The 13242-nt window shown below is 46.5% G+C and overlaps 1 protein-coding gene across 1 annotated transcript; it reads right to left on the bottom strand.

Annotated features, from left to right (window-relative positions):
* Positions 1-1089: 1089 nt before the first annotated feature.
* LOC128306653 (uncharacterized) lies at positions 1090-5717 on the bottom strand. The gene is made up of 6 exons (XM_053044225.1): positions 5616-5717; positions 5019-5212; positions 3560-3830; positions 2779-3488; positions 2242-2710; positions 1090-2174 (listed from the first exon to the last, which is right to left on the bottom strand). The coding sequence occupies exons 2-6, from the start codon at positions 5100-5102 to the stop codon at positions 1834-1836; spliced, it is 1875 nt and encodes a 624-aa protein (XP_052900185.1). The 5' UTR covers positions 5103-5212; positions 5616-5717; the 3' UTR covers positions 1090-1833.
* Positions 5718-13242: the final 7525 nt, after the last annotated feature.

A 13242-nucleotide genomic window follows, 5' to 3' on the forward strand; every position in this document is an offset into this window, starting at 1 on the left:
TGTATTATTTTCCAGCGGTGATGAAACCATCGCCGAAATGGAAAGCGTAACATATTCGCACCCATTTCTAGGCAATCTACCCGTGCAACCAATTGTATTACGCAAATGCCGGTGTGACAATATCTACCGTACGCCCGTAACATGTTCATCTTCGCATTACCTCAGTTTTTACCGCTCCCCCAACACCACTCGATTGCAGCCCTACCTACCCGCTCGATAGGTGCAATTTGTCAACTGACTTTTATTATACATCGCGCACTGGTTGACGTGTTTGGGAGCGTGTATTTTTTGGGGGGGGGGGCAAACCACACGTACGCTGGCCGCATCGGTGAGCATCCTTCCGACAAGCGTGCTGTGTCGCTACTGACACGGAAACGAATCCGTGGCCACACACAGTACGAAGCGGATGCAACTGCTCGAATTCTGCTTCGTTTCGGGTGCTATAAAATCCTGTGCTATAATTTTAACTCCCCTTCGATGATAGTTGCGATGCCATGCGCAGGGGAAGTACGTAATCCCGTCCCACAGGCCAATCAGAACCGGACAGGAGGGAGATAGCATGCCACGGGGCAGCGTGCCATCCCGGTTACCCGCTATCGGTGGAGCCCGTAATTGCGAAGCCCATCGTTAGGGAGCCTTCAATGATCCCATCGATCGAGATGAAGGGGCGGGAACTGAACCTTGACTACGATGTAGGTCACGCACACGGACGGTTTTGGCTCCATTGAGTTGACATCTTACATTGCTAGCCGCATAAAACCGGATCTTGACATTTTACGCCTGTACGAAATAAATGCGAAAGTGTTCTTTGAGAAATATTGTTCAATTAACACTAGATTGCCCGGACAAGTATCTTTGACTTGACGCTACATTTTCAGCAAATTAATTTTACAGTGTAAATCAGTTCTATCAATCTTGTTCTATAGTATGAACTCAAAAATTTGGTTTTGAAATATCCAAACTTTGGTATTTTTTTTTTTACAAAGTAAAAATCAATCAGCAACCTTTTGGGCAATCTAGTGTTAATGAAAACTCAAACAATTTTGGAAGATAGAGGAAGACTTATTGAAGTATACCTTCTGAGCTAGGTTAGTTTTATTCCTAAGTATCATTCGTTGGCAATTGCACCAATAGCCGGCTCGGTTTGCTAAGGTTTCCATTTGCAATACATAATTGTTGATCGGCCACCGTATATTCCCCACGAGATCTCGGTGCGGTGTTGGAGACCTAAACTCATGTCCGATTGTTTTGGCCACTATATTTCATTTATCATTACCTCTTACCTTCCTGGAGTGTTTCAATCGTTTGAATCAATGCCAGTGTATAAACCACATGCTAGTATTAAAATTGCCCTGCAGAGCAGATGTTGTTCCTAATCAGTTCCTACAAAAAAAAAAAATATAGTGTTCCGCGCCTAATACTGTACGTTGGACGCTTTCTGTCGTTAAAACCCTTCTACACGATCGTTAAGTACCCGCTAGTACTGCATAATTCTAGTTTTCGAATGAACCTTTCTGTAAAAGTTCGTCAATTGCTCGAAGTTAGGGGATATCCTTGAGGGGAAAGGAATGAACCTCCCTCACTCCTCCACTTATTAATTTATTCTGATCTTGATTTCGTCATCCTTCCCACTGATTTATTCCTATACGCTACCAACTAAAGCATACGCTACTATCGCAGTCTTCGGAATTAAGATACGATCAACACGCAAGAGCCGCTGCTCCTGCATGACACTATAGCTAAGAGGAAACACGCATTCAAACTAACATACCGACAAGCGAACCAAAAAAAAATACTAAAACATTTCCATACGCTCCTCACTCTCTCTCTCTCTTATACGGTGGGATTTGCTTCGACGATTTTTTTGGTGCGGCATCGTTTCACCAGCAGCTCAACGGACCACGCCGCCACGCACAGAAAGATGCAGAACGATTGCGAATGGATGCAGATCGCGTAACTGTCGGTCCAGTCCCGGATGGCACCGATCAGTGGACCGAACGCAATCACAAACACCGCCTTGCCGACCATATGCCAGCCGAACGCGGCCGGCAGCTTCTCCAGCGACGAGTACTCGGACACGCACAGCGTAAAGTTGGCGAGGGCAACGCCGCGAAAGAATCCGGTCACCGACAACCATATCATCACGTCCGCGTACGTACGCTGATGGGCAACGACTAAAATGGGTGAAGAAAGCAATGTTAATAAAGGCGAAACCTGTCAGCAGCCGATTGGAATACGCACTTGATCGTGTGATCGCGACGAAGATCAGTGACACCATGAAGATGTAGCGTTTGCGTATCTTGAGACGATCGCCGATCGGTGGCACAATGATACGGGCCGCGATGTCGGTGAGTGCCGACACGGACAGCACGAACGCGGTGTCACTCTTGTCGAACCCGAGACTAGCCATAAAGAACGGTGTCACCATCTTGAAGTTCATCTCGGCCACGTAGAAGATCGACAAACCGAACAGGATGTTGAGATAGATGCCGTCACGCAACAGCCCCACGTCCATCAGCGCGGTGAAGCGCTGCAGAAACGACACCTTCGGTTTGACCATTTCCAGACCAAGCTCCGATTTGACCGTTTCCAGCCGCTTGGACGAACGGGACGGGACGCGTGCGAACGAACCGAGCGTGGACACACCGACGTGCGTGTTGACGCGCCTTATGATCTGATAGTCGACATCTTCCGCATCGGCATCACCCGTCTAGAACGTCACAAAATGGCTGTTATGAACGAGCGTTTCCCACCAAACCTGTCCATAGCGTTACTTACGTCCACGTGGATATGCATGCAGCTTCCACTGCCGGTAAAGTCCATCGTCGACAGCTGCGAAACGACCGATTCACGGCGTCGACGCAACGCCAAGCTCATACTAGCGGTCGATGCGATCCTTGGGAAGGACGGTCGCGTCCGCATCCCAACGCCGCCCTGATTCTGCACACTAACCGACGATGTGATGCGGGGAAAGGTGGGCCTTTTCGGTAAACCACCCGGTGCCCCACCACCACCACCGACTCCCGTCCCGTTCCCTGTGGCTGCCGCTGCTCCACCCGCCGAACCGCTCGCACCCGCCGTTGCGGCCGCTCCATCCGACTGCTTCCGTTCGCTGCCGACGCGCCGCGGAAAAAGCAACGATTTTATCTCCGGCAGCGAATCATTATCGTCGTCCTCCTGCTCGAGAATGATGCCCATCGGTGGCGTTGCCTCCACCAGCTCGATGTCGACCTCCTCCTCCTTCAGGTGCCACTTGATCGGTTGCAGCAGCATCGCACCGACCGTCGCGTGCAGTGCGAGACCGCTCAACACCAGCACCGCACCGCGGAAACCGTACAGCTCGAGCAGTATGCGCACCAGCTGCGGCATTATCAGCATACCGAGCGCCGTACCCGCCATCGAGAGCCCAACCGCTTGGCCACGCTTCTTCGCAAAGTAGTGATTAAGGGCGACGAACGCGGCGGACGTCGCTAGCCCAACGCCCACACCTAAAAAACAAAGAGTAAACAGTAACAGTAGAGCATTGATTTTTTGACATTTTAAAAAGCGATTATATTACCATTAACCACACTGTAAGTGGCGAGAATGTGCGCCATATTGGTGGCGGGTGACGTTAGTGCGAGCCCGATACAGCACAGAAGCGAACCAGCGATCGCCACCTTCCGGTACGAGAACTCCTTCAGCAGCGGCCCAACGAACAGGCCGGAAAAGTTCATCATCACATCGAGCGTGCTGATGATGATGGCGGCACCGGTCGTACCGACCTGCATATCCTTGAGCAGATCCCCGAACAGCAACCCAAACGAGGGTTCAATCGACCGGGTAGCCAACTGCGCATGGGCATCGGTGAATGTGGGGTCAAAATCACAACCAAAACAAAACAAGCGAAACGCAACAAGAAGCGAGTTTGCGGCCAACGGAAATGAAAAGAAAAGAAGAAAATAATTAAAACTCAAAATGAAAATTAACACCGAAATAGGATTAGGACAACAGTAACAGTGACGGTATAATTCAGTGGTTGGTTGGATTCCGTTCGTTCTCCGGAGTGATCGTATTTATTTAAATAAAAATTAAGAATTTTAATTTTAACAACACATTACATTAACTGAAAATGGAACTCGATTTTCAGTTAATGTAATGTGTAGTTAAAATTAAAATTTTAAATTTTTATTCAATTTGACAAGTGTCTTGTAAGTAGTTTTAACCAAATTGTTTAAGAAGGGATGACTTCTTTTTAGTTTTTTTTAAATAAAATAAAATAACGAAAATAAATTTCAAAATCCAGACCGATTTTAAAAACATTAAATAATCTAAATTAGTTAAATCGTACATCGTGCGCATTAAAGGTAAATAAGATAAAATTTTAAACAAGTAAACTACAGTAAAGTCCAAAGTGATCTAACTTTCTCTTATACTGTCATTCGAGTGTGAGGCACGATCGTACCACTAACGAACGAAATACCAACAAACGGCTGGCGGATAAAACCATCGGCATTATTTAAACGGTACCGAATCGAAGCGATAGATAACGCAAAGCTGCAGAATCGATTGAGACGTTCCCCGATCGACGAGTGTGTGCTGTTTTACTTCGTTAAACCTTTTTTACACAGACAGTCGGACAGGCATGATATGGCGCGAAAGCAAACACAAATCATGATAGCTAACAAGCATGCTAACAAGCTGGGCAAGCAAACCGCCGCAAATGATAACACATCAACACATCAACACGATTGCGCGCCTGCGTTTTTCCCATTTTTCTGTCCACCCAGCTCCTTTGTTTATCGGGCACACAGTTCACACCGCTGCCAAAAACGGCGCGACAATGCTTCGATCACTCTCGGTGGACACGCTCACGCTGTGCCATTATTTTTAGACTCCTTTGCTGGCTTGTTTTCTGCTGGCCCATCGTCTTCGGTTAGTTATCCACGCGGCATCAGCAAGGCATAATTTTGAACGTGGTTAAGGGATAGGAACCCGTAGGGCGGCCACCATTAGCTTCCGGTGGCTGCGATACTCACATTCACCATGCTTACACCGAACGTTGCCATCCATCCCCAGCCCCCGTCCGGGGCGACCTTTTTAGCGGCTTTCAATTTTTCCATGCTTTGCAATACACCAGATGACGTTTGTTAACCGGAGGCTCTAATATGCCTGCCTTTCTGTTTCCAGTCGTCTTCGATTCTTGGAAGTTATATATTATTGAAGTTCGTTCCTAAAATAGATAGAGAAAAGGATAAATATTAATATATATTTTTTAAATTAAACAACTTTATGTTGAATTGTCAGAAGTTGTGAAGTTTTTGGAAAGAAAAAGACAATCAACCAAGAGTTCACTATACAATTGAACTCTGCAAAATGAATCTTTTAGACGACTCTTACAGAGTCGGCGAAACTTTAACGAACACAAATATCCCAGATGTCGGTAAACATTTCCTCGAGAAATGACGCTCAGAAGAAAAAAAGCACCCAGAGGAGGGAAAGGAAAAAAAACCGCCGTGTAAACGTGTGCCTCACAAGATAACCAGTCAGCCTTCATCTCGCCGTAACCTTCTGGCTCGTCATTTCGCACGTGCTTTTCGCACGGCCCTAACCCATCCCCATCAATCCACACTCACCTTTTCAATGATTAAAGATCTCTTCCCGGCGCGTACGAACGCTTTCTTTGTGCGACAACTCCCGATGGAGACTGCCGATCAAATACGACCCGATTTGGCATTGGTGGCAACATCCTCAACTGTCACAACTAGCTCCGTAGCGGCTATTATTTATTTATGGTTCAGTTTTGTTGCGCTATCTCTCTCTCAATCCCTCCCTCTCTCTCTCTCTCTTTCTGTCACACCAACCGCATCTCCTCGTGCCTCCGCTAATTCGACGCCAAAACGCTCTGATATTAAATCCAATGACGCACGCATCGCGATACCCACAAAACCGCAAGCCCTGCTGGGTTGTTAATGGCCCCAGAGCAATGAGGCCAGAATTGATCGGTATCTCGAACACTTGAAAAAAAAAAACAAATATCCCGATCATCACCAATAAAAAGCTTCCTCGGTAACAGTCGTCCGCTGCGCCTAGATGTGATGCTAATTGATCAAACAAGCAATGTATCATCCCGGTTACGATCAGCGACCACGAGGTCGAGATCGTATACAGAGAACCGCGTAACATTCGATTGCGTTAATGGCTCGCTGTGGATGCGTTACTCGCATCGCAATCAGAATCAGTGCTTCGCGTTATATCAATAACAGCAAATTGATATCGATAAACCCAACTCGGGCTAAACATGGTGGTACGCACCACGGAATTGATTTTTGACCCTTCCCCAAAAAGGGACGTCCAGAGCCCCAGATGCTTCTGGGGAATGGGGAACAAAACCCGTCCTACCCGCTTGGTACAACATTTCAAAACCTCCTCGTCACCATTAATCACCATCTTGCTTGAGGAGTAAACAATGGCAATGGCCCTACCAATTAGCGTGCTTTTATAAGTAGTTAATTGGGCGTAAACGGATCGCCCTACATCCCTCATTGCCAACAGTGCTAGGCACGTCGATCACTATCGGCTGCACTATAATACCCCAACGGGAAGGTTACCACGCATTGGAATTCCTCAATGAGGCGAAGAATTCTGAGATGTTTCTGTTTTTGTCGTTGCGGTTGTCCTCACAACAACTGGTGACATTCAGCAGCATCTCCATGATGTGGAGGAGGGGAGATCTTAAGATGTATCACCATATCACTCTGGCAGATAATGCATGAATGTTCCCGGGTTGGTGTAGAACAATCAAACGTATCAATCAGAGCTACACCGAAGGGTAGCCTTCAAATCGATCAGATCAAGCCGCAACCGTGACATGTTGACATCGTGGTGGAATTTGGAGAGAGGTTATTTACAGTTTGGATCGCATCTTGCATCCCCACATCAGTGACACGTGACGCCTAATGGCGCCACAACCAGTTCGACTCGTCTGAGTAGGTACTTAGACACTCAATGTCTAATTCGACATGCCAATACGGTGAAACCCCCGATCACCGGACATCACGTTCTATCTAATCTCCAATGTCTATAACCTAATCACACAACGCACTATCGCTCTGCTTTCATGCTAGTGTTTCCCACTGTGTCCTACTTTATCCCACCGCCAGCAAGCAGGAGTTCCTCCTTGACCTTGTTAAACACGCGTGCGTACCGTGATAAGGTACTCGCAAACGTATCTGGACGACACTGCCACTGCCACAGGTAATTTTGACCCAAACAATCCTTATCGGCTTTGTGGCGTCCACAGCAATTGAGCACTGTATTGGTTTTGGCCAAAACAAAATGGAGCGACTCACTCGTGAGCGATTATCAGCATTTCGGGTCGCTTATCATCGCTCGCTGTGTGGTTTGCGCTCCGGGGATAGGTCAAGGGTTTGCGTGCCGATATCTACCCGTCTGCTCTCCCTTTCGCTCGGAAGTGTGCCGATAGCCCGTGATGTAGAACAAAAACCCCCACACAATGGTACGCATTCTATCCGGCCGGTCAACGTACCCTAACCGAAGCGGCTGCTGGTGGCGGCGATACGCACAGCTGTCATAACACCGGACACAGCGCGGCGACGAGTTGATGGACGGATGCAGTACGTACGCGGAAGGTTGACGGTTGACGTTGATGTTGGTGCATTTGTGCAAGGGATGGGGCGAGTAGGGGCGAGCGGGTCTGCTTAGTACTTCTTGCCCACCGCTCTCGGTGTCCTTCGGGTGCCCTGTGTGTTTGCCACCACCTTGCCAGAGTATTTCCTACCGATATCGAACTGATATCAGCACGTGTCTTTGCATTGACCGCACAAAGCAAACGGCAGGCACGTTGTTGTTCAGCTCGTCCCGTGGGCGCTTTTCAATATGAGTGATGAGTCTGCAAAAGAGGGGGGGGGGGGGGGGGGAGATTGATTGTTTGTGAAATTTTACTCATTGCAGCTGATTGTGTTTGAAAATTTAAAAAAAAATATACAAAGCAAAAAAAATATCGATATAATAAAACATGAATGCATTTCTGTGTTTGGTTCCATCCGTAGCGGCACGTGTCGGTGGCCGGCATATTTCTACCCCCTGGAGGGGGTTGGAAAAATCCAGCAATCACAGTTTGTTTATTTTGTGACAGCGAAGCGAAAAATAAAACCACACAGAAAAACCCCTTCTTCACCTTCTCCTTCCCTCCCCCCCACCTCTCCTTCTACTTGTACTGGGTTGAAAAATCTGCTCATTCCAAGCCATTTATAATTATGCGTACTTAAGCGAGGCTCCTTCCTTACTGTTCGTTCCAGACGACTAACGTCTGTGCGGAGTCCAAGATGGCAAAATCCCCTGTACAGGCAGGCGACAAACTACTATGCTAGCCGCTTTTGTTGGACCTACCCGTGGGGACGAAAATAGCTGGTGCTGGTGCTGATGTGATGCCAAAACGCAGCCAGGGGCCCAGCATGATGGCCCAGCGAAGACGGTTAAATACCATCACATGTTTCTTTACTCTCCAGCTTACCAATCATTCCTCACACAAGCATCGCTGCAACTGTCCCAAACCAGTGGGAGTAAGGGTGAAGATATAGCGAAGAAAAAAAACATTGATGCGAGACGGTAAATAAACAGCTCCTCCGTACCGGAATGCCGGAAGAGTGCTGCGAAGCGGTCATAAAAAATTCGAACGATAAATTCAGCCGACCGTTCAGCAGAAGACGCACGGCGATGTCCACATTCTAGCAAGACGCGCAGAAAACCAGATGGTTTTTTGGTTGAATTCTTGGTCACGGTAAAAACAAAGTTGAACTCGAAGCATAACTTGGGGTAGTGTTGAAGAGAAGAGTCTTTCATGTGAATCTTTAGTTAGGAGTCATTCAAATCAGGTATCAACTCTCAAAAGAATTCAAGAATATTCAAAGTAGAGAAGGAATATCTTCTCAAACTCTCATCTCAGATTGGATGAATCTCAATCAGATATACCCAACACAACACTGGAATCTTGGAAGCGATTAGCTACGACAAAGAGGATCTCGTCTAATGTCCACGGTCTTAAAGGGGAACGCAAGATTAACATACTGCCGAAACAGGTGATGATCATATCCCTTCGTCAGCATCCACTCCACACACCCTACCAACACACATTGCTACTGCTCCCAGGCTGTTTAGCGTGTATCACTGATGGTTTGTGATATCTAACCTCTCTAGTTTTCGATACGCATTGCCCGCAACATTTCTAAATTTAAAAGTTGAGTTAGCAGCCACTCACACAGCCACGCCAAACAACATAAAATTCATTCTCCCTTTGCTGAACCGGCGATGATGAATGCCAAGGAATGTAAGGTGAAGGTACCAAAAAACAAACCCCGATGCTGATCACTTCCGCCGTATCTGCGGGGTTTTTTGATGTGTTGTTCCGGTCAGCACGTGGCCGTTTGCAAAATGACGAGCGTGGCGCGTGTGATAGGGGTAGAGTTCCAAATTGAGGGCAGAGTGAGATCGTGCGGGACGCGTGTGGCTAATTTAGGGATGATCCCTGGTAGCTGCAGCATCTCACGCCAAGTACGCAAGTTCGTTGACTCGTGATCGCGTTGACGAGAACGATCGAGATATTGCGCACGGGAACGTGATGGAGGGATTTAGACATTGATTGAAGCCTTCCAATGCACAGGGGCCTTGAGCACTAATTCTAATTCCTTGCGTTAGCCGGCACTCTACCGAACAGAACCGGCTTCCACGCTCGTCTACAGCAACAGCAGTTTAGCGGATTTGGTTGGCTTTTAACTGCCTTCCCCTTGACTGTGCCACCAATCCATCCACCCCGACCCAAATATAACATATGCTTTCCACCTTCGCAACAGCCGTGTGTTTTAACGGTGATAGTTTTCTACGCGGCTCTGTGACACGCTTCGCCGGAGCGTAACCGGTGGAATCCGCGAATCGTAAACCAAACACACATACACCCATACAAACACACGCAAATTTGGCATAAAGTTACCGAAACACACGCAGTCTGGTGGAAACCCGGACCATGAACACCGGTCACAAAACAAGTGTTGATGACGGTGCAGCAACAAATCGACGGCCGTACGTACACCCCCGACCATGTGGACGTTCGCACACTTACTGGCACCGCACGCTTACCAAACCGATAAAAACCGTTCGCACGACAGTTGGCAACGATCAGCAACGCACCGAAGCCAATCGGCCAAGCGTGCAGCGTTGTCAAACTCGCTCGTCCAACTTACAATTTGTTTCCAGGTTCTTACTCCGTGCACTCTTTTTATTCATCATTATTTATGTAAATTTTGATCCCAATCCTTTCCAGAAAGCAAATAAATTAATTAATTAATATAAATGTTTCATATATACAAGACCCTTTTTTAACATTACTGCAAAAATGTTGATTTTCTTACCGATGAAGCATCATTAACGGATAATTTTCACATTCTTCCATTATTTAACGAAATTAAAAATTAAATTAAATTAAATCGCATTCAATCCAATCCAAAATGCTTTACGGACCTTCCATGAAATAATTTATTTGAGACATTTCCCGTTGTACAGTTTCCATACTATTACTAACTGCAAGGGATGAAAATCCTTCATGTTATCGTTAAAAGTGATAAAACAAGAGTTCTTTACGATAATCCAAAGGGTTTAAAAATCAATCATGAGAACCCTACCCCTTTATCCACACTAGAAAGATTATTGTGTGATTTTGGTGTGTTTAAGGGGCCGCGTGAGATTTAATTAGCAAGAGCTGGTGAGATCCAACACAAATCACTGGGGTACAAATATGGAAGTGTGAAAATGACTAAACTGTGACTGAAAGTGCAAAAAAGTGTGGCGGTACAACAATAAGCTTATTTCTGAAATAATTTGGATTTGATTGCAAATACTAATACAAAATAGCTTTTATATTCTTTCGGGATTTTTTTCACTTTACTCTGGGTATAATTGCCACTCAAGCTTGTTAAACCAAAGGGATCGTTTTTCTTTTCCTTCTGATAGTTATTTAGAAACTAGCAGCCAGTTGAGAGTTGGACACATCTGGCAAAGAGCAATAGGGAGAAACAAAAATAAAGCGATAAATGAAGAGAACGAGAGAGAGAGAGAGGGAGAGAACGGGAGAAAATGCCCTAGTAGCGTAGGAGAGTGTAAGAGCGTATCAATGGAAACAATAGCGTAGGGCCAAGACAGATAATCAAAAGGCATCTATCGACCTTATGTGGAGCCCTCAAACATTGCCCTGAGTCAGACTTTATCGTACTCTTATTTAATACCCCGGTTACTACAGCTCCGATTAGCTAATATAATGGACGGGGTGTCCATCGCAGTGGGTGTTAAGCTCTGCGTATTTGTTTGCAAAAACAATAAAATGGCAAGATTACGTTCTGGCAGGTCGTAATACCGATCAGCATGACATTTGGATTTGCGGGGTTTTGCTTTTGCGGGATTTAAAATCTCTCGAAGCGCTTCATTCGCAAACCTGTTTAATGCTTAAGATCCGATAACGTCTAGTGGCATTTTATCTGCTTCACAAATAGTTCGTTCAAACCCCTATCACCTGCTGACGTATTGACACTTCCCTAATCTGAACTCCGCACTAAACAGCTGTTCGGCCCAGCAAGTGTTTGGGCGCAGTGTGCACAAAATGTAATCTAAAGTAGGTCAAATAGAAATAGATTAACAACAACTGATCTAACTAAGTACGCTCACTTTATCGTAATGCTGAAGATAATAGGAACGTATGACTAGTGGAAAGCCATATGCTCCACAATCACGAGTGAAAGAATTTGTTTTGGTTGATGGTTTCTCTCTGCCGGGGACTAATTTTTGACAGCCACGATAAGACTTGAACTTCTGACGGATCGATAAATGGCGCTGGTCAATAAAACGCCGCTTGCTCGGTAGACGCGCGTGTCCTTATCACAAACCTTTATCCCAAGACAAAACAGAAACCCACCACCTACCCGGCAATCAGAAGAATGCAAAGATGCGATCTACTACGGTTAGGGTGTTTGCAATTTTTGGCCCCAGTCGACCGGGATACGTCCTCCGGTTGAGATAGACCTTGGAACACCCGCAAGAAGTCGCCTCCTCCTCGGTTAGAGGACGCCGTAGTGAACGATTTACGTGCAAACAAAGCATCCACGGTGGGTGTTGGAAGGCAAAACCTTGGAGAAGAGGTAGGTAAGATCGGTTGGATGAAATAGAATAGAAAAAACCGGCTTAGTCGACGATTTAGTACGAGTTGTCGACGACTAGCGATCACCCGTGTGTGCAGAAAAACACGAAACTATACGCCCAAAGTCACGTTCTAGGCGGCTGATCAGGTTGTGGCAGGTGATTTCTGCGGCACGTATCAGTTCGCGCGGTTTTGACATTAATAGCCATACTTATTGCCTGTATTGTGTTTGCGAGATGAATGCGGCGAAGATATCGCAGGTGTGAACAATGATTGGGAGGGAGTTGTCTGAGGCACGATGAGCACGGTCAGGTGGAGGTTTTGAAGTAGTTGAGCATACACACAGGGTAATGACTACGAGCCTTGGCGGCCCCTCTGATAGGTGGATAATCGCTATACATGTGCCGTACAACTTCAAGGCCGGTACATCGCCCTGCACTCCACACGCAAAATCCTAGTGTCGCTAGGAAGTACTCTTGGGGGGCAACAAAAACTACACCTCCTCCGTTCGATTAGCGTACAATTTATCATTTTAATATGCCAGACCTTTAGAGAGATATATTCTTTGGGGGTCCCCGGCCATCAGCGTGACGTACTCTGTCGGCATCGGAAAGGGAACTTCCACAGCGCGTGCGGTAATGCACAATGTTGCGTCGGTGTGTAAAATTCACAAAGTACAGTAAAGAACTTGATAAGCTGATTGCAGTCGATCGGTAGCATTGAACAGCTTAATAGTACAACCTTTCATCTTCCACTGCATACAGTGCGCAGAGTCAGTTGTCGAAGGTACTACGGACAAGCAAAACGACGCTCCGCGGTGCATTGTGGTCGTTACAGCTGCTTGCAAGATAAGAATGTTGGGTCGCTTCCCATCACGAAATGACCGAGGTAGAATAATTCACTCGATTGATTGTGCTCCACAACTGTGCATCTAAAGTTGTGTAATTAATCGCAACCAATCGATTCCTCTGTGATCTAAGATAGATTGGCAGGTTTATCTTGCACGCTAACCGGTACAACAGCAGCACCGTCATCATCTCAACAGAACAGCGAGACAACTA

The sequence above is a fragment of the Anopheles moucheti genome, chromosome X (genome assembly GCF_943734755.1).
Source record: "Anopheles moucheti chromosome X, idAnoMoucSN_F20_07, whole genome shotgun sequence".
Classification (NCBI taxonomy): domain Eukaryota; kingdom Metazoa; phylum Arthropoda; class Insecta; order Diptera; family Culicidae; genus Anopheles; species Anopheles moucheti.

Coding starts and splice junctions, on each gene's coding strand:
- LOC128306653 (XM_053044225.1), bottom strand. CDS start 5,102: ATGGAAAAATTGAAAGCCGCTAAAAAGGTCGCCCCGGACGGGGGCTGG. Junction 3,831..5,018: donor TCGGTGTAAGCATGGTGAAT/GTGAGTATCGCA, acceptor GCCCATGCGCAG/TTGGCTACCCGGTCGATTGA. Junction 2,175..2,241: donor CGTCGCGATCACACGATCAA/GTGCGTATTCCA, acceptor CACCCATTTTAG/TCGTTGCCCATCAGCGTACG.